The sequence below is a fragment of the Lotus japonicus genome, chromosome 2, assembly GCF_012489685.1.
Source record: "Lotus japonicus ecotype B-129 chromosome 2, LjGifu_v1.2".
Classification (NCBI taxonomy): domain Eukaryota; kingdom Viridiplantae; phylum Streptophyta; class Magnoliopsida; order Fabales; family Fabaceae; genus Lotus; species Lotus japonicus.
Window position 1 is genome coordinate 19,920,573 of NC_080042.1, and position 22,050 is coordinate 19,942,622.

The window sequence follows — 22,050 nt, forward strand, 5'->3', positions numbered from 1 at the left end:
ACAAAAAGACAGTCAATGACAAGAGTAGTTTTCATTTTCAATGGTCAACAACTATATGATATCAATTAATCAACAATGATAGTTGCAAAATAAACTACAAGCATCCAAAAAGTTATACCACTAGTCCACTACCACACACAAAGGCCAACAAAATGATCCTAGTCTGCTCCTCAATCAAGTTAAAATTTAAACCAGACTATTTTGCATACTGCTAAAAGTTAAACAGCTCGACTATCCAATAGCTACAAAATAAATTACAGAGGATATAAGAAGCTATTGCTATACCACACACAATCCTAATTGTTTGATGATTTGTTCGCCTCCAAAATCAACCTAGTCTGCTCCTCAATCAGTTGAGCACGCTTAGCAAACAGCTCCAGCTCCGCAACCTCTATCTTCTTCCACCTTCCCGCCAACTCAGCCCTCTTAGATGCTCCAATCAACTCCAATCCCTTCTTCACCACATCTTCATTCAGTTTCACACCCATATTCTCATAACCAATCATTAAACTCCTCAAAAGTACATCACTGTCCACCCCTTGCTCGGAGTTTGGCTTTTCTTCTGCTGCTGCAGTGTTAGTGGATTTGGATTTGGATGTGGATTTAGCTTTGACTTTGGGTTTGGCTTCAGGACTCCCCCATATAATCTTGCATAAATCAAAGTGGTCTTTGTGGAAATAGGTTCCATCAACATGATTCAGAAACTTGTACTTGAGCCTCCGAACCTTCTGCATGAGATGCTTGGTGTTAGAATTCACTTGAAGCGAATCCTTCATGAAATCGTAAAATGCATCACCGTACTTCAACGGGTCATTCCCTGTTTTCGAAATGAACTCAGCAAGGCCCTTCAGAATGGCCGTCTCATCCTCAACACTCCACACTCTCAGAAACCGCTTCTTGGCGTCAGCGTCGACGGTGTCGACAACGACAGCCTTGTTCTTCTTGTTCGTGGCCCGTTCGGCGTCAGCATTGTTCTCGGCAGCGCGCTTGGCTTCCGATCTACGAGCGGTTGGGGGCAGGTCGGAGTCGGAGTCGGAGTCGGCATCGGGTTGGGGTTGTTGTTCTTCCTCCACATCCTCCTCCTCAGACGAAACCTGAACTTGAACTTGTTCTTGTTCTTCTTCCTCGGCTGCTGCTGCTGCTGCTGCTGCATGTTGTTCCTCTGAATCGGAGGAGGAAGACGGATCTGGGACAGGGAGAGGAGAATGGCGTTTCTGCTCCTTCTTTGCCATGGAGGACGGTGATTTGGTATTTTGGGTTTGGGAGCAGAGTAGAAGAAAAAGAAACGACTGTGAGTAGAATAGTGTGTCACACAAATGTGTTGTTTTATAGGATTAAGGGGTTTTCTTTTTTTTTTGGCTTAATTGCACTTTTGGTCCCCCAACTATGGTCTTCCTGCGAAAATCGTCCCTAAACTTCAAAATTAGCAAAACTCGTCCCTCAACTATACACACAGTTGCACTTTTGGTCTTCCGTTAGCATTCCGTCAGAAAACTAACAGAATATTCCGTTAAAAATGAATTAAAAAATAAAGAAAAAATAAAATTGAGAAAAAATAGTATTTTAATTGAAAAAATAAAGAAGCTCACTTAAATCCGTTTCCTCTTCCTCCTCCTCTTCTGTAGATCATGGTTCTCGTTCAAAGCTTCAAAGTTTCTGGGTTTTTGGTCGGGTTTCTGGGTTACAAGCTTCGAGCTCCCCCTCTCCAGACACCATATGATAGGTTGAAGCTGTATCTGTAACAATGGTTTGAGATTTGAAAAAAAAAAAAGTCTTGGATTTTCTTCTCTGGTTTTCCTTTCTCAGTTATGGTAGATCTATTGTGAGAGGGAAGAAGGGGTTTGTGGGCTCAGTTTCTGGGTGGGGTTTGGGGTGGGTTCCGGTTGGGTTTCTGGGGAGGGGTGGGGTTGGTGGAGGGAGAGGTGGTTCTGGGTTGTGGTTTGCTGGTGTGGGTTCGGTGGAGGGAGAGGTGCGAGTGAGAAAGATGAGATGAAGATATGGAGGGAGAGGTCTGCAACTCCTTCTTTTGGGTTGTGAAATGGATTTCTAATTTCATGAGGAGATGAGAAAATGGGATCTGCAAAGAGTGTTGAAGAAAAACCCAAAACCCCTTTCTCTCCAGCAATCCGCTCCAATTCAATTTCAGTATGGAGAGTTTGTGTTGATGGTTGAGGGAGGTAGTGGTGAAGAGGAATGAAAGGAGAAGGGAGGGGAGGATGAGGGATTGAGGTTGATGAAGATGGAGAAAGTGAGGAATGAGGAGGGGGAGGATGAGTGGTGGTTATATTGAGGAAGATGAAGAAATTTGGTGACTGGATTGTGAATTGTGACGGATTATCTCCGTCACTAGTCCCAATCTGTTAGATTTCTGACGGAATGCTAACGGAAGACCAAAAGTGCAACTGTGTGTATAGTTGAGGGACGAGTTTTGCTAATTTTGAAGTTTATGGACGATTTTCGCAGGAAGGCCATAGTTGGGGGACCAAAAGTGCAATTAAGCCTTTTTTTTTTTGGTACATAAAAGGGGTTTTCTAATTTAGTACTTATAATGAATAATGATAAAAATATAATTAATTGGATTTCAAAAGTTTTTTATTGTAACGGCAATTAATTTTTAACGTTGTCATCAATAAGTCAAATATAACTTTGGGAGAATCAGGCAGAGGATCGAGGTAGAATGATGAGCATTCACAGAGTGTGTGGCGTGCATCTGGTGAAACGCTTCAGAGAACCATTCTTTCATTCTAACTCAGACTTTTTCATTTCTCTATATTGCTTTCAATGTTTTTACTGAAGTTGTGATGCTTGCGAACTGTTCGATGAAATGACTAACTGGATATTCCTCAATAATTCTGAAAGTTTTCAGGCAAGCTAAGTGTTTGATGAACTGCTCAACTGAAATTCGCTTTACTTTTAATACTTTGCTTGAGTGTTCAACTTCTGGTTATGAATCTCTTAATTTTAAAGTGTGTTGTTCTCTGATGATTGCTTAAAGTCGGAATTTACATACAGTAAGGATTCAAATGAGAAAGAACATGTTGATGTTAGATGACAATATAATGTGCTGGTAATTAAAATAGAAGAATAGTTCCTATAAGAAAATGGGATTGACACCATATGTTGCAGGGACCTCCTATCTAAAGGGGGATACAGTAGGTTTCGGTTACAAAGAAAATGTTGCAATAAAAGTTGTTGTTATGTAGCTGAGTTTAGTTCCATTATCTTGTTTCCTGTTTAATTGGTTGTTTTATTCGCTAATTGGCATCACGCATCAACTTGCGGGAGTTTTCCTAATTCTTTGTTTCTTCTAGAGCATTAATAAACACTTTTTTGGTGACTGTTTACTGATTGGACCCAGGATTGCTGATTACCTCTTTATTTCGGATACTCATGAGGTGCATGGGATTATATAAAGGGGAGTAAATTAAATGAAAGGGCCAGCATTGCAACTTAATGATAGTTGCAGCAGTCAAAACATATTACCGGATATTGAGGAAGATAAGGATACCTCTAAGGAGAACAATGCTTGTGGGGGATTTACTGCATAAGGAGAAGGAACTGAGATATCGCGTCTGGTTTGCCTAATTCCCCTTTTAATTCTCGTTTGCTTTCCTCACATAATTATTCAAGTGATTGATGTTAAAGATGAATAATTGACTTCACATTTAGTTGAGCAAGAATTTTGGTTAATTTGGAAGCTTCTTTATCTTGTTTCCTCAATTGTCTGATATGAGAGTTTTCCATGATTTGGTATATTGAAAATGGCTAATATCTGCACTTGAAATTGGGTCAATGTTATCTTAAAACTGCTGCTTAACTGTTAGATTCTGGGCTTTTTCGCAGTTCAATTTTTCATACTTTGGTCGATGGCTGTGTATTTTTTTGGATCATTTCCTGTTAAGTTATGATTCATTGAGAGATTGAAATTAATGATGGCTGTGCTGAGTTGTGACTGTTTATCTATCTGAATTCCTGTCTATATGGTTTATCGCTGTGTGTGTTTAGTACCATTGCTAGAGGTTGTCAGTCCAAACAAAAGTTATTTTCTCTGATAAAGCTACGAACTGACTGTTAAGAGAATCTGAATAAAGGGAAAATGAAGAAACTGAAATCATTTCATTGATAATTGCTACTGATTACAGAGAGTGAAGACTCCTTATATAGGAGATTAACCAACTTGCATTGGAAGCTATCTAGGCAGTTACATCCTAACTGAATTCTAACTGAATTCTAACAACCTAACAACTGTATCTAACAACCTAACAACTGTATCCAGCTGGCATTCCAGCTGGCACAGATCATAACAGAAACTACATAAGCTATGCGATATGTTTATATCTATTGTTACTTATACACTCTTATACACCCCCGCAAACTGAAGGAGTAGACAACAACCTATGTTTGTCTACTACATTCAGTTTGTCTCTTAATGCAAGAAACCTTGTAGGAGAAAGTGCCTTAGTAAAAATATCAGCTCTTTGATGTTCAGAAGAAACTTGTTGAACCAGTAGACTCTTATCTTGGACTTTCTCACGAACAAAGAAGATATCCATCTCCATGTGCTTGGTTCTAGTGTGCAGGATTGGATTATGAGTAAGAAGAACTGTACTCATGTTATCACATAGAACTGTGGGAGCTGTGAAAGGGATTTGAAGCTCAGTTAGAAGAGATTGGACCCACATGAGTTCAGCTGTGGTGTTAGCTAAGCTCCGATACTCAGCCTCTGTGCTGGACCTGGCCACTAATGTTTGTTTCTTGGCAGTCCAAGAAATCAAGTTAGGCCCTAGAAAAACACATGATCCAGAGGTAGATCTTCTATCATCTGGATCAGATCCCCAGTCTGCATCACCGAATGCAGTCAAGGGTAGAGGTTGCCTGAGAGAACACGGCTGAAGAAGAACACCATGAGTGATAGACCCTTTGAGATATCTTAATATCCTCTTGACAGCCTTCCAATGCTCTTCATGAGGCTCAGCCAAAAACTGACACACCTTATTTACAGCAAAGGAGATCTCAGGCCGTGTAATTGTGGCATATTGCAAGGCTCCTACAACACTTCGGTAGAGTGTTGGATCTGTGAGAACAGTACCACCATGCTTTGTAAGCCTTTCACCACATGCCATAGGTGTAGATATGCCTACTGCTTCATGCATATTTGCCTTGGTAAGAAGATCTGAAATGTACTTGGACTGATTTAGTAATAATGTTCCATTGGGCAGATGAGTGACCTGGACTCCCAAGAAGTAGTCTAGTTGGCCTAGCTGTTTGAGCTTAAATGTAGAGTGAAGCTTGTCTACCAGTTGTTGAATGAGAGTCATAGAAGCTCCTGTGATGATTATATCATCCACATAGACTAGCATGTAGATACAACCCTGAGGTGTGTAGTAAGTAAACAAGGATGGATCACATTTGCTGGCTTGAAAACCAAACTGAAGTAGAGCCTCTTTTAATCTATGAAACCAGGCCCTAGGAGCCTGCTTGAGACCATAGAGGGCCTTGTGCAATTTGCACACCAAGTGCTTGTCCCCTTGCTCAAAACCAGGTGGTTGTGTCATGTAGACCTCCTCTTCCAACACACCATTGAGGAAGGCATTGTTGACATCTAATTGCTGAATTTTCCAGCCTCTTGAAATTGCCAAAGAGAGAATTAGCCTAACTGTGATAGGCTTAACTACAGGAGAAAAGGTCTCCGAATAGTCAAAACCATGAACTTGACTATAGCCCTTAGCAACAAGGCGAGCTTTGTACTTGTTAATAGAGCCATCTGGATTTTCTTTAACTCTAAAGATCCACTTGCAACCTACTGCATTTCTGTGAGCTGGCAGTGGAACTAGTGACCAAGTTCCATTGCTCATAAGAGCGTCATATTCCTCTTTCATGGCCTGTAGCCATTTCTCATCTTTCATAGCTTGCTTTACTGTTGTTGGCTCCATATGTGTGAGCAACAATGTTGGATGAAGCCTTGGCTTCACTATCCCTGACTTTGCCCTTGTTTGCATAGGGTGACTGTTATGAACCACTGGAATTGTGGTTGCAGCTGACTCTCCACGAGAAGCTACACCAGAATCTGATGAGGATGCAAGCTGTGAAGGTAAGCTGAGTACTGGTGCAGGATCTGAGACAGCAGCTGTAGGTGAAGAATCTGGAACAGCAGCAGCAGGTGACACTGCTTGAGTAGTAGGTTGTGCAATGGCAGATGCAGTGGAGCCATGATCAAGACTTCCAGAAGAGACAGAATGTTGTGGAGGTGACTGAGATAGTGTTGAAGAGACTAAAGGGATATGAGATGTTGGACATAGAAGATCTGAGGAGAAAATAGGTGATGCAGATTGTGTGGAAAACAACTCAGAGTATGGAATCGATGTTCATGAAATAGAACATCTTTAGAAACAAAGATCCTACCTGACTGATCTAGACACTTGTAGCCCTTGTGATTGGAAGAATAGCCAAGGAAAACACATTCTTTAGAGTGCAAGGACAGCTTTGTAGAATTATAAGGCCTAAGAAAAGGGAAGCAAGCTGAACCAAAAATTTTAAGACTCTTGAAATCAGGAATTTTTCTATACAATCTAAAATAAGGACTTTCACCATCTAGAGTAGTAGTGGTCATCCTGTTTATGAGATATGTAGCAGTTAGAAAAGCATGATCCCAAAAATGAAGTGGCATATTGGCATGAGCTAACAATGTAAGACCAGTTTCCACTATGTGACGATGCTTTCTCTCCACACTCCCATTTTGATGATGTGTGTGAGGACAAGTGACTCTATGCACAACTCCAAGAGACTGAAAATGTGAGATCAAAGGTTTGAATTCCCCACCCCCATCAGTTTGCACACTCTTGACTTTATGATGAAATTGCAACTCCACCATAGACTGAAAATTTACAAAGGTAGCATAGGTTTCTGATTTTTTCTTTAAGGGGAAAATCCAGGTGAATTTGGAATAAGCATCTACACATGTTAGAAAGTAGGAAAAACCACATGAGGATTCTATGGAGGCTGGTCCCCACAAATCAGCAAAAATTAACTCGAGAGGTTGAGTATATATGGTAGTAGAAGAAAAAGATGGTAATCTATGAGACTTTCCCAAACAACAAGCTTTGCAAAAAGAGAAGACACTTTTATTTCTTGGAATTGGAATATTACACAATGATAGAGTGTTCTTAAGAACATCATGATGGGGATGACCCATCCTATAATGCCACAAATCATAAATGGATGTACTACTACTATTACATGATTCCTGTCCATTACTACTAGATTGTACAGAAACTGAAGACAAAGAACTACTACTACTGCAAGTTTCAGGTGCAGATCCTGAGGTCAAAGTAGTGGCTAAAACTGCCTTATTTATGCTAGACTGAGAAGATAAACCAGGTGAAGAAGAAGCCTGGAACTGAGAGACTTGAACTGCTGGATGTGAAGACAAAGAGACCTGGGAGAGTGGACCATCAAAGTAGTACAAGCCATCAGCTCCTACACTTCCTGTGAGAAGAAGCTCAGAGGTGTCCTGATGGCGAACACAACAGTAGTTTGCATGAAAAGAGAAGAAAACATTATTATCTTTTGCAAACCTACTAACACTAACAAGATTTTTGGTTATGGAGGGAACGTGAAGAAGTTTCTTAAGAAGTAAAACAGCTTGAGGATTAAAGATAGAAGAGAGAGTGGCTGTACCTATGGACTGAATTGGAAGACCTTGACCATTCCCCATGTGTATCTGCTCTTGTGTGGCCATTGGTGAGTTATCCACGAACACTGTTGGATTATTTGTGACATGATGAGTAGCTCCTGAATCTGGATACCAGGTCACTGGAGAGGTAGAATGAAACGGAGCCTGTGCTGGAACAGCAGCTAGCAATGCCTGTGGTCGTGCAGCTTGTTGAGATTGTTGTTGTAGAGGCCTTTGAATTGCAGGTGTAAGCTGCATAGGGTTCTGATTGTAAGCTGGAACAGGTGAATTCCAAAATCCTTGTGGTGGTTGCATGAGATTAGAAGAGGAACCATATGATGATGGTGATGGTGTTAGGAAGCTATTTCCTAACAATGAAACTGTGAGTAAAATGCTGAAGGAAAATACTGAAACGTGATTGTTTATTGATAGTGAATTGGCAGATTACAGAGAAGGAAATGGATCCTAGATCTGACAAGAGCAGAGCTCCTAATAGGAGAGCTTCACAGCTTCCTATCCATCTAACAAATATCTATGATCCAAGAATGCCTCTCAACCTCTCTCATTGCCTTCATATACACTTGCGGTTACAATCACTCATTCTCTCACTATTCTGTTAGTGCCTTGCTTCGCTGTCAGCTGCTAGGTGGCTTGGTGAATCCCTTCTTTCTTCTAGAATATACCTGCCAGGTCCTAGGCCCACCTTTGTCTTGTACCAATGGCCCTATTGCAACCCGGGGCCTAACAATACTCCCTTCATCAGAACCAACCTTGTCCTCAAGGTGGAAGGAAGGAAACTGGCTTTGAATGGTGACCGTGTCTTCCCAAGTGGCTTCTTCGATGGTTTTCCCCTGCCAATGAACTAAAACCTGAGGAACATCACTCCCGTGACAATGCACCACGCGTGAGGCTAGGATGTTAGCTGGTTGCACAACCGGTAACTCATCCCCATCTAACTGGTCAGGTAATTCAGGAGCCACCTCATATTGACCCACAGCTTTCTTTAATAATGCAACATGGAACACGGGATGAACCCGCGAACCTTCTGGTAAACGCAATCTATAAGCGACGGCACCAATCCGCTCCATAATGGGATAAGGGCCATAATAGCGAGGGGCAAGCTTCGCATGGACCCGATTAGCAACTGAGAGTTGGCGATGAGCTCGCAATTTGACAAAAACCCATTCCCCGACCGCGAAAGATTGATCCCGGCGCTTGGAATTAGCTTGAGTCTGCATACGAGCTTGAGCTTGAAGCAGATGCTGCTTTAATTGGCGAAGGGCTTCATCACGATCCAACAGTTCACGTTGTACTGCGTCCACCCTGGTTTCGCCAAAAGCCCATCGCGTGAGCACTGGCGGTTTCCGTCCGTACACAGCTTCAAACGGAGTCAACTGTGTCGCAGAATGGTACGAAGTATTGTACCAATACTCTGCCCAGGGAAGCCATGTCACCCAGGTCTTTGGTTGGTCAGCAGCAAAACAACGCAGATACGTTTCCAGGCAGCGATTCACGATTTCGGTTTGCCCATCAGTTTCTGGGTGATATGCAGAACTGAGCTTCAATTGAGTACCTTGCAAACGAAACATTTCCTTCCAAAAGTGGCTCACAAACAGAGGGTCACGATCACTGATAATTGAAGAAGGAAGCCCATGTAAACGCACAATCTCCTTGGTGAACAATTCCGCCATGCTTTTAGCGGTATATGGATGCTTGATTGCAATAAAGTGAGAGTACTTTGAAAGGCGATCCACAACCACAAAAATTGCTTCGTATCCCCTCGAACGAGGTAAGCCCGTGATGAAATCAAGGGAAACATCTTCCCAGATTTGATTGGGAATTGGCAGAGGTTGGAGGAGACCTGCAGGTGATGCGGCAAGGTACTTGTGCCGCTGGCAGGTATCACAACTGCGAACGAACTCTTGGATGGTATTTTTCATTCCCTGCCAATATAGATTCGCAGCCAAACGTCTATAGGTGCGCAGAAAACCCGAGTGTCCACCTTGAGGAGTGGTATGATATTCCATGATCATCTTAGGAATGAGTTTTGAAGAAGACGAAAGCACCAAGCGATCGTGGTAAAACAGAGTCCCTTTGTGGACCTTATAGCCAGGGTGAGCTTGCGGGTCAGCGTCTAACTCCTTGATGATTTTCTGCAAACGTGTATCATTATCAATTTCAGATTGAATTTCCGAATGCTCATTCCAGATTGGGAAAGAAATCAGAGCACTCATTTCCCCCGTGTCCTCTATCCGTGACAAGGCATCAGCCCCCTTGTTGGTTTTCCCTGGTTTATACTCGATGTCAAAATTGTACCCCAACAATTTAGCAGCCCAGTTTTGTTGGTCCCCTGTAATCAGCTTCTGATGCAACAGCTCCTTCAAGCTCTTTTGGTCTGTGGTAACCACAAATTTCCTACCCAACAAATACGGTCTCCAATGTTGGATGGCGAGAGCCACTGCCATGAGTTCCTTCTCGTATGCTGATTTAGCCAAGTTTCGTGGACCCAAAGCTTTACTGAAGTAAGCTATTGGATGCTGCCCCTGTAACAGAATGGCTCCGAGTCCTATACCAGAGGCATCACACTCCAAACGAAACTCCTTGGAGAAGTCAGGTAAAACCAACACCGGAGCAGAAATGAGCCTAGTTTTCAATTCATCAAATGCACGTTGAGCTGCTTCATCCCAATGAAACGCATCCTTCTTCGTCAAATCGGTGAGAGGCTTAGCTATCTTCCCATAATCCTTGATGAATTTGCGATAATAGCCCGTTAACCCCAAGAACCCGCGAACTCCTTTGACATTTTTGGGAATGGGCCACGCTTCCACACTTGCCACCTTGTTGGGGTCAACTGAAACTCCCTTTTCAGAGATTAAATGGCCCAAATATTCCACCGTTTGTGTCGCAAACTGACATTTCTTCCGGTTTGCAGTCAGGCAGTGAAGTCGTAAGAGTTGCAGAACCTGCTCCAATTTGCTCAAATGGTCTTCCCATGTCTGACTATAGACGAGGATATCATCGAAGAAGACTAGTACTCCCCGGCGCAGCATTGATCTGAAAACTTCATTCATGAGGCTTTGAAAAGTGGAGGGAGCGTTCATGAGGCCAAACGGCATCACTAAATATTCGTAATGTCCCTCGTGTGTGCGAAAAGCGGTTTTGTGCACATCTGAAGCTTGAACCCGAACCTGGTGGTACCCTGACTTCAAGTCGAGTTTTGAAAAGAAACGCGATCCATGGAGTTCATCGAGCAGTTCCTCGATGACAGGAATGGGGAACTTATCGGGAATGGTGACTCGATTCAACGCTCGGTAATCCACGCACATTCTCCAAGTCTGATCCTTCTTCTTGACAAGGATTACAGGACTGGAGTAAGCACTCGTGCTCTGCCGTATGATCCCAGATTCCAGCATTTCGCGAACCTGCTTCTCAATTTCGTTCTTCTGGTGGTGTGGGTATCGATACGGCCTGACATTGATTGGTCCAACACCTTCTTGGATGTTTATACGGTGTTCTCTCCCCCTTCCCGGCGGTAAACCATACTTCTCCTGGAATACTTCATCAAATCGTAGCAATAGCGATTCCAATTGTTCCTGTTGGATCGAAGTGAGCTCTGACCCTGAAGATGAAACTGGGTCCTGATGCGGGTGTACAATTCCCTGCTCTTTTCCCTGCCCTGTGGTAAGGAGGCTCCGCAAAGAACCCAGACTCTCTTTTCCGGGTTGAACACCCTGCAACTTCACCCACTGATGCCCACTCCAAAAACTCATGGCTTGCGATTCCCAGTTCACGATGGTGTCGCCTAAGGTGCGGAGCCACTCAATACCCAACACAATGTCAGGACCACCGAGATCAAACAATTGGGGAGAACATTCAAGCTGATACCCAACCATCTCAATTTTCAACCCGGAACAGCGACCTTGTGCCTGAGACCGAAAACCATCCCCCATCTTTACCGTCATAAGAGGAGTTTTCGTAATTGCCCAGCCCATCTTGCGAACCAGCTGACTATCCACGAAATTGTGGGTAGCACCGCTATCAATCAGGATCAACACCGGGACGCCATTGATGGTTCCCACAAGCTTCATGGTTTGAGGGACTTCCTCTGGTGACATGCTCCCCAAGCTCATTATACTCAATTCCCCTTCGGTCTCCTTGTCTTCCTCATTGATCTCCATTGCTAGAATGTTGCCTTCACCGGGATCGTCGTCGCCCTCCTCCAAAATCAGCACTCGGAGGTGTTTGTCGGGGCACTGGTGATTTGGGTGGTATGCGCCACCACATTTGAAGCAGAGACCTTTTTGTCTCCTTTCCATTAACTGAGGGTAGGTTAAATGGTTGAACCCGCGGTCCCTAGGCCCAATCCGCTTCACCTCTCCTCCAGTTTTTGTTTGGTCTGTTCGAGTTGTGTTGGAGTTGTTTGAGTTATTGGGCCTACCGTTTTGGCCCATGTCCCTTCCTCCTTTGACCCATACCCACTCTGTCCCTCCTGGTTTACCCGACCCAGCGCTACCAGATCGAAAACCCGCATTGCCAAACCGATTGACCCGAGATTGGCCCAACCCAGCTTCACCCTTCACTTCCTTCTCCACCGCCCTGGACACAACGAGCAATCGAGCTCGACTAACACCTCCCATGGCTGCCAAACTGCGAACCTTTCCCCTGATCTCATCTTTCAACCCGTGCAAGAAGTAGCTCTGATACTGCTTGTCAAGAAGTTTTGGAATCTGCGCGGTCAAATACTCGAACTCCGTGATATATTCCTCCACCGTCCCACGCTGTCGGAGCTCGGTGAGCTGCTCATACACATCACCGTCTCCATGGCCGCCGTAGCGCTCCAGCAGTGCAGCTCGCAATTTCTCCCAAGTGAGGTCCTCTTCTGCTTCGAGGAGCGAGTTGTAGAAATGGATCGTGCCTCCTTCCATGCTCAACTGTGCCAACCCCACCTTCACTTCCGGCGATGTTTCCTGGACGCGGAAATACACCTCGGCGCGTGAGATCCACCCGGCGGGATCCTTCCCGTCGAAGAGGGGCAACTCCACTTTTTTGACCGATTGACGGAATTCCTCCAACGCGTTGCCGTGCAGCAACGTCTGACGAGATCCACTCCCTTTACCCTCAGCGGACTCGGGAGATTCGCCTCCAGTACCACCCAAGTTCCTTCCATTCCCGCTATCTTCCTCCACAGGAGCCGATTTCCCTACTGCCTTCTCTACCATCGCTACCAGGGTAGCTGGCAGATCTTGCACCGCCGTTGTCACCGCGGTCAGTGTCGTGCGCATCGCGGCGAGCTCTGACTCCAGAGCATCAATTTTAGCCTCCATCTGTGTAACTGCTACCTTGGTGGTTCTCTTGGTTGGCATTCACTGGGTTCCGGCAAAGAAAATCCGGCAAGATGATCCGGCAGGTCGGACCAAATTGTTAGGAAGCTATTTCCTAACAATGAAACTGTGAGTAAAATGCTGAAGGAAAATACTGAAACGTGATTGTTTATTGATAGTGAATTGGCAGATTACAGAGAAGGAAATGGATCCTAGATCTGACAAGAGCAGAGCTCCTAATAGGAGAGCTTCACAGCTTCCTATCCATCTAACAAATATCTATGATCCAAGAATGCCTCTCAACCTCTCTCATTGCCTTCATATACACTTGCGGTTACAATCACTCATTCTCTCACTATTCTGTTAGTGCCTTGCTTCGCTGTCAGCTGCTAGGTGGCTTGGTGAATCCCTTCTTTCTTCTAGAATATACCTGCCAGGTCCTAGGCCCACCTTTGTCTTGTACCAATGGCCCTATTGCAACCCGGGGCCTAACAGATGGTGATGGAACACACCAAGGAGGCCACTGTGGAAACCCAGCAGGTGCAGAGACACCATGTCCATAAGGTGGGAACATCTGTCCATAGGGAGAAAACCCTAGATTTGCAAAAGAGGGAAAACCCCCAAATTGATTTGGGGAAAACCCTAAATTTGTTCCAGAAGCTTGAAATTGAGCACCAAAACCATTGTTAGATGCAGAATTACCAGAATTGGGCACAGAATTGACTCCTGTAGGACGAGACCAGCATGAGGCAGCATCATGTCCCCACTTGCTACAGTAGGAACACTGAACATTCCTTCCTCTGCCACGACCACGTCCTCTCCCATAGCCGCTGGAGTTGCGATCTCCAGAGTGATGGTCGCGATCTCCACCTTGATCTCCAGAAGCAGATTCCGTTAAAGAACCTGATGGAGAAGCCCACACTGCTGCTGGTGATGGCGGAGCAACAGCAACTGCAGCAACCGGAGCAGTGACTGGAATCGCCGGCGAGATGGGAGTTGGATTGACAGATTGAGGAGTCGCATGAGCTAAGAATGCCGATGCAGTGGTTTCTGCAAGATTTTTCTTCTTCATGCGCTCAAATCGAGCTTCATGTGCGATAACCATTGCCTCCACCTCTGAGATAGTGAAGAAGGAATCGCGACTGTAAATCACAGTCATGAGAGCACTGTATTCATCTGTGAGACCATCAAAGATTGCTTCTAGATGATCACGAAAGAGAACTGGTTCTCCAATCGAAGCAAGTGTGTTGACAATAGTCTTGATCCTTTGAAGATATTCTGATGCAGTTTTCGAACCCTTGGTGATGTTCTTCAACTCACTCCTCAATTGTGCAGACTGAGCACGAGATTGAGCATTGAAGAAGCTGTGAATTTCTTCCCAAACTTGCCAAGAATGAACACATTGAATGACATTAGGAAGAATTGAAGCAGATAGAGTAGAAAGAAGCCACGTAAACAAACTCGAATCCTGTTGTTCCCATGCTGTATATGCAGGATTCACATTCTCTGCTACTCGATCTTCATCAGTGAGAAATTTGTCTGGAATTTGTGGATCTTGTACGAATCTTTGAAGCTTGTGTGATCTGATGACACCTTCAACTTGCTGTTTCCATGAATAGAAATTGGAAGCATCAAGTTTGATGCTCAATTTGTGAGAGAAGGTTTGAACAGAATTCACAGAAGAAGAAGAAGACAGGGGAGAAGAAGAAGAATCCATAGCCATGGATCTTAGGCTCTTGATACCATGTTAAGAGAATCTGAATAAAGGGAAAATGAAGAAACTGAAATCATTTCATTGATAATTGCTACTGATTACAGAGAGTGAAGACTCCTTATATAGGAGATTAACCAACTTGCATTGGAAGCTATCTAGGCAGTTACATCCTAACTGAATTCTAACTGAATTCTAACAACCTAACAACTGTATCTAACAACCTAACAACTGTATCCAGCTGGCATTCCAGCTGGCACAGATCATAACAGAAACTACACATAAGCTATGCGATATGTTTATATCTATTGTTACTTATACACTCTTATACTGACATGAGAAAATATTTAGAAACCTTGAAATTTTGGAGGACAGCTTTGTTTAAAGGCTACGAATATCTGGTTTATTTGATATCTCTTTTTATTTGCTGCATAACTCACACAGTTCAGGGTAAGGTGCATTATTCGCGAATTTGATGTGTGCTTGTTCTTTGTTTCTGATTTTTGTTCAAGCTTTTGTTGTGCTGTGCTTTTATGGCCTAAGGCTCGAGATTATGAAGTTTGATATCCTAATAAGGACTAAGCTACGAATGGAATACGCTAGTACACACATGGTTGGGAAGTCCATTTCACTCTTTGATAACTGCAGGGCATTGCATTGTCTATTGCCTGTTATGACATTGTTTTGTCACTTCAATTGACCATCTTTTCCTTTGTGAATCTTCAAAGCATTTTAAACTTAATCACTTTGATATGTGAATATGATGATTTAAACTAAGGTAAAGTCGATTTGCTTTGCCTTTCATATCCAATAGCTTATTATGGTGACCAGCAATACACTTGATAAATGGCAGGAGTTTACCTGGTTCTTAGATTCTTTAAGTACCTTTGTGAATGATGTTTTTTACTGATTGCCTGCTTGGGTTTAGGTTGGGTACACTTGACTTTTTACATGTAATTATTTGAAATTATAATTGAACCACTTTTATAGAAAATGAGCATTTGGGGTGTTAATTTGCAAATCTCCACCTCCAATTGAGAAATGTATTCTCCTTGCGTGTTAGCTAACTTGATAAGTGCTTGAAGATATGTATGAACTAATATGCAGGAATTGTTGGATCTGGTAGAAAGTGAATTTCCTTGGCTTTCACCAAATAGTTATGGAATAGTCATTGTGCTGCACGAATATCTGGCTAGGGATTGGTTTTCTAAAATGTGTTTTAGCTTCAGCACCTTGAGTGTTCAGTCTTTTTTACTCTGAACTATTACAATTTTGTTATGAAATAACTTGTGAGGAGTGGCAAATTTTTCTTTAATACAAAATTTGATCTTTTCTTGCGTATTTGGTGCAGCAAAAGATCCCCGAACTGTTTGTGTAAATCTGAATGATTGAACAACGCACTTTTTGCTTGAAAACAGACATGTTACAACGCACTTTTTGTAACAATGCTACCTATTTCATCTCTGAAATGAGCTTGTTTAGGCAATACCTTTTCTTAAGAAAGAAAAAAGAATAGTGAATACTCACATCGCCTACTTAACTGATTTCTTGTCTTTTTATCCCACTTTGATATCTGAATTGTTCCTTTGAAGTATTACTTTGTGTTGTTAAATATGTTAGGACTTAAAACATGCTTGATCCTTCCTTATGTCAATCCTAATATAAGCATGATTTTTCAATAAGTTTTGTATGATGTATGGCACAAGGGTTTATTCTAGTCGTTTTAATCATTTTAGTTGTGAATGCATAACTAAATGGACTTCAGAAATAATGCTTGTGAATTGATAGTAGCCTCTTGGCCACACTTATGAGGTCACAATTTCTAAATAACGTGAAGATGCTTATGGATGCGTGACAAGATGCTGATGACATGAGCTTGACTCATTTACAATTATTTATAATTAGGGAAGTAAATTGAAAAGTTGATGGATAAATTTTCCCTTGATCATCTCCATTTTATTTTGCGTACCCTTTGCATACCAGTCTACTTGACTCTTGATACTTATGATTGCTATGTGCCTATCTAAAATATGTCAATCAGCATAAATATTGGTGGAAAAAAATGTCATCGCCTCCCAAATTTGCGCATCCTTTTCTGACGTGTGTGTACAGGTTCAGCAGTTGATTCTTAACCAGCTTAAGAGTCGATAATATCTTCAAAAAAAAAAAAAGAGATATCGGGGGCAAGGTGCACTTAACAGCAGATACTCTTGGAGAAGTGGAAACGCATAGAACCTGGAACTGAGACATCGCGTCGGGTTTGTGCAAACTCTTAATTTATTCTCCTATTGTTCTCTTGATGTGATTATCAGAGTTTACTAATGATGAACTGTTAGCTTCACATCCATGGGAATAAAGGATTTTAGAAATTAGAAAATTGAAACTTGTTATTTTATTTAGATATGAACATGACATGAACTAACTGCAAATTGTTATATTATTTACGTGGTATGGAAGCTTGAGTTAATGCTTGAGTAAAAGTCATTTTGCTGTCATATTTGGGATTCAATAAACTGCATAGCTTGTCCCTTATTTGATAGTTTAAGTTGTGGAATAGACAAGTATTTCTCAAGTATCTATACAGTTTCTCTAGTACACGTTTTCATGATTTCATCTCTTGAAGTGTGCTTGACATTAATATGATGGAAAGAAAGGTTGATGGCAATCTACTGTTTCCACCGCTGCTGGATGTAGAATTTGCTACTCTGTGTGCAGGCTCAACTATAAACCACTCTCCTTTACCAGCTATTAAATGAAATAGCTGAATGACTTATGCCCTTACCTTTCATCTTAATCTTTGATATGAATCAATATCGTAGTAATTTGCTAGTTTATTCATATTTCTGTTGAATTCTAGAAGAGTCTATCCTGATGAGCTGTTAAAAAATGCATGAACTGATATGTGATCAAATTTTATATGTGCTAGAGCTCTTTGATCACATCCCACAAAAAACTTTTCTTCTTAAAGCTGATGATTGATATATCAATTAAGCACAGATAGCACATCTTTAAGCTTGGTGATTATTGGCTTCCTTAAATTAAACATGTGCTTTTGCTGGTTAACTTATTTGTCTGACCTATTTTGCTTATTACATTAGCAAAGTGGATGAACTTGTGGGCTGGTGTCCTTGTGTTGTTATCTCTTGTGCTTTCTTACAATAGTAGCTGATCCTCACAAGGAGAAAGAGAGTAGAATATCTCAGTGCTCTCAACAGTTTGCTTAGCCAAGATCAATGTTTTCATTTTAAAGCTTATTTACATCTGGAAATCTATTTGATGATTATCAACGTTGATTACAAACTCAGTTCAAAATGTGATGTGTAGACTCAATTGCAATGTTAGGTAACGTTTGGCCCGGCTTTTTTCAAACTTAAAAGCTACTTTTAAGCTAAAGATAAAAATAAGAGCTTTAAAAAGAAGGTAGAAGTTGTTTGTGGATTTTCTATTTTTTACAGCTTAAAAGATGCTTTTAAGTTAAAAATGTGTTTGGTAAAATATTTTAAATCAAAAAATTAATTTTATTTCTTCATGTGTTCCTTAAAGCCCCTCAACGGTGACAACCCATGTTGTGACATGTCTCGTTCCAAAGTTGTTGAAAATTAAAATTTGCATACTAAAAAATCCAAGAGCAATTATCGTAGATGCGATCAGTGTCGATCATTAGATTTGGCACCCCAACCATTAGAAATGTCACCCCACTTACGGAAACTCAGTTTCCGAAATATTTCGGAAATAAGGTTTCCGAAGCACTTTTTTACTCAAAAGTGTGGTTTTTTACTCAAAAGTGTGGTGTTAGATGTATTTTGAACTAAAAATCACGAATTAATTTCGGAATCTAAGATTCCGAAATAATTCGGAACTTGAAAATCCGAAAATTAGGGGTGTGAAATCTAATGGTTGGGGTGGCAAATCTAGCTCTCATCAGTGTCTTGTTCCTGATACTCTTTTACTCTGTTCCTCGTAGCGATACACTGCTTCAGTTGCAGTACATTATTCCAAAACCTCACAACCAGAGAAGTCTAGTATTTTTTCAAAATTAGAAACATGAACAAGTCTCACACCATAAAATAGAACACCGATTTTCCCATACTGCTTAGTTTGTTTCTAGTTGGAACACTGATTTTGCTTTACACGCTTGCACTGTCACTGATTTCTTTACCGTTTTTCTCTCTACAAACCCACCCAAAACCCTAAACTCCATGGTACCCAACCTCCACCAAAACCTAATACAGCAAGATTCAAACCTTGTGACTGCGCCACGAAGTGATTCGCCAGAAAAGAATAATTTCAATCGCAGCCGCCGAAGTGTAGGAAGTGATTCGCCAGCAAGATTCGAACCTTTCTACCTTAAGAAAATGCACAGAAAAAAAATTCCATGGCGGAAAGAAGACGCCGCCGCCATCCACGGCAGCGAGTGGCCCAAGACCTCATCGTAGTTGGTCGGAGAAGGTGATGTCTTGAACGAAGAAAGTGAAGGCAGCTTGATGAGGTTCTGGCATCTCGAATAGATGTGGAAGAGATTATCTCAAAGGGCTGTGCTTGGGATTTGGGTTTAACACCCCACCCATTAGGCCCCACGCCCCACCTGAAGGGGCGAAATTACTAAAAAACCAGGATTAATAACGGTAAATGATTACCCGACACTATAACGGGTAATCATTTACCGATCGTGACATATAAACTCGACAGTTTGGGTTTTGAAACCCATTATTTTCAAAACCCAAATTTCCCTCCCCAAATCACACCCTCTTCAATCTCTCTCAAAGCTCGGTTCCACCACTTCAATCATCTCAAAGGTCGGTTCTAATCATCATCAAAGCTCCCACAAAGACCCATTCCATTACATTCAAAAGGTAAGTTTTGATTTCAATGATTTTCACATTTCAAGTTTGAATTAGGTCAATGGTTGAACACTAGGGTAGTTGATTGATGATTAGAGGTAGGTTTTGTTGTGTTTTGTTGCCTGAAATTCCATGAAATGAGTACGGGCACGAGTGGGGTGCATTTGGGTCTGTTTCTGGGTTCACTGTAATATCGGAAAATCAATTTCCGATATGATAATGGAAAATGATTTTCCGATATGGTAATGGAAAATGAATTTCCGATATGACAGTATGACAGTGCAGACTTCCAAAATTTATTTCCAATATTTAACCATGGCATGTATTTAACTTGCAGGATTACTTTGCTGATTTGTTGAGAATTGGAAAAGATCAAGATAGATTTGATGTGTTGTGATTAGGAAAGTTGTTTATTGTTTATTGTTTATTGGAAAAGATTAAGCGCTCAAATCATATGCTTCATGTGTTGTAATTAGGAAAGTTGTTTACTGTTTTTGTTTGCTTGTGATGATGGTTGCTTGATGTAACACCCCATTTTCTGTTATTAGGTTATTTATTATTTTATTTTAATTAGTATTATGGTATATGGTAATTAAGTGATTTTATTAGATAATTAAGTGATTATGTGATATAGATATATAAGGTTTTAGGGTTTAGTGTGAGTAATTGAGAGTGGAGCCCATTGTATGGCTATTTAAGGGTTAGGAGTGAAATAGAAAGAAAGAAAAGAAAAAAAAATAAGGATTAGAAGAGAAGCAGAACAAGAAACACGTGAAAGCAGAGAAGGAGAGGAGAAAACTTAGAACTGATCTACAAGAGGTAAGGGTTTGAATTCATGTTTTATGGATTGGTATGATAGTGGATAATGATAGAAAGCATGATTTAGGAACCCTAGGTTGCAAAAATTCCCAAATTGAAATAGTTAGGGTTTGGCTTTTAGATGATTTTGGGGGTAGATGATAGGCTTGCATGATGCGCAGAAATTTACGTTCTCTTGTACCCTTTTTCGTGCTATGTTAATGGCCGAATTTGAAGAAGTTTTTTTAGCCTAAAAGTTGTAGGTTTTTCTGTTACGAAAATTTTGCCACTGGTTTCACGTCATTCCGACGTCTGTAGCTCGAGTTATGTGTATTTTAGTGAGTATAGGTTAAGCTGTCCAGTTTCTTACGAACTGCGGTTAGTGTACGATTTTTCCTGATTTTTGTACTTCGAATTGTGACTTGAAAATTTATAGAGGTTTACAAAACGTGTATACGGAACTATGATAAAAATATTAGATTTTTCTGAGTATATTTGATAATTTACATCTGTTTAATAGTTCATTAGATGTGTGGTGCGCGCACATGGCGAGTTGCGCAGGAAGATGTCGCGGCATGGCGAGTTGCGTAGGGAGATGTCGTGAGATGTCGCGACATGGCGAGTTATTCAGCGACATGGCGAGTTGCGTAGGGAGATGTCGTGAGATGTCGCGACATGGCGAGTTGTGCAGTGAGATGTCGCGAGATGGCGAGCATGAGCATGTCGCGAGTTTTTTGGAAAATTTAGAGAGAAATCCAGTCTTTAGGAAATAGTTGTAGAACCTGTTATATATGAATTATATTTAATTTACATCTATTTTTAATAATCATTATATGATGTTGTTTCTGAATTGATGTTATGTTTGAGATGCTAAGTTGTTGTGATTGCAAGTTGTATAATTGATAACATGTAATATGTGTTTTGTGCAACTGGTGATGAATATGCTAAAATAATTAGGACTTGGAGATGGTCTGAATATGCATATGTTAGTTGAGTTTTGCACAATACACTGCATAGTTGTCAAGAGGCAATGTTTGCTAGTTCTCGTGGAGGCTAGTGACTTGTCCCAAAACTAGAGTGGTTTTGAAGCCTAGAGCGAGGGCTTTATTGGTGGTTATCTGTCTGGAGTGGACGCGGTGATACCGCTAAGGATAACAACTTTGGTACCAAAGGCATTTGCACGGGTCTCACTTGAGTCATATGTGTTATGGTGATATTTTTGGAGAGATTTGATGTGGTGGTAATTAGAGACTATTATATATGTTCTAATTGAGCTATAATTTATGGAGTATTTGCCATAACTGTGAACTTGATTAATTATGTTAAAATTACATAATTTATTATTTGTTAGTGAATGTGAGTAATTTATGTGGAGCATAGATAAGCTTTTACATTATTTATTATTATGCTTATCCATATGATATGAGTTCTCACCCTTCTGTTGGAATGATGTTCTATGCGACATCGCTCAGGTACCGAAGATAGTGGAGCTTCTCGCGAGGGTTAGTTGGAGGAGCTAGTCTTTCATTTACGGTTTAGTTAGTGGAGTCATGCTCTGTTATGTAACACCGGGAAACGTTTAGTTTTGTACCTTGATGTTAAGAGTTACCTATGAACTCTCTTTATGTTAAATTTTGGAGTTGAAATAAATCCGTTGTGCTATACATATGATGTTGCGACATTAAAGTTGGAAAATTTATATATTTA

General features: G+C 41.4%; 2 protein-coding genes across 2 annotated transcripts in view; one reads left to right on the forward strand and one right to left on the reverse strand.

Moving 5' to 3' along the window:
- Positions 1–22,050, forward strand: part of LOC130737747 (uncharacterized) — a 36,417-nt gene that overhangs the window by 11,788 nt on the left and 2,579 nt on the right. Inside the window, exons 3-4 of the mRNA XM_057589596.1 lie at positions 3,359–3,575; positions 16,817–16,962. The gene's annotated coding sequence lies outside the window, so the exon portion shown is untranslated. The remainder of the gene's footprint in view (positions 1–3,358; positions 3,576–16,816; positions 16,963–22,050) is intronic.
- LOC130737749 (STOREKEEPER protein-like) lies at positions 17–2,432 on the reverse strand. The gene is made up of 2 exons (XM_057589597.1): positions 1,590–2,432; positions 17–1,494 (listed from the first exon to the last, which is right to left on the reverse strand). The coding sequence occupies exon 2, from the start codon at positions 1,230–1,232 to the stop codon at positions 297–299; it is 936 nt and encodes a 311-aa protein (XP_057445580.1). The 5' UTR covers positions 1,233–1,494; positions 1,590–2,432; the 3' UTR covers positions 17–296.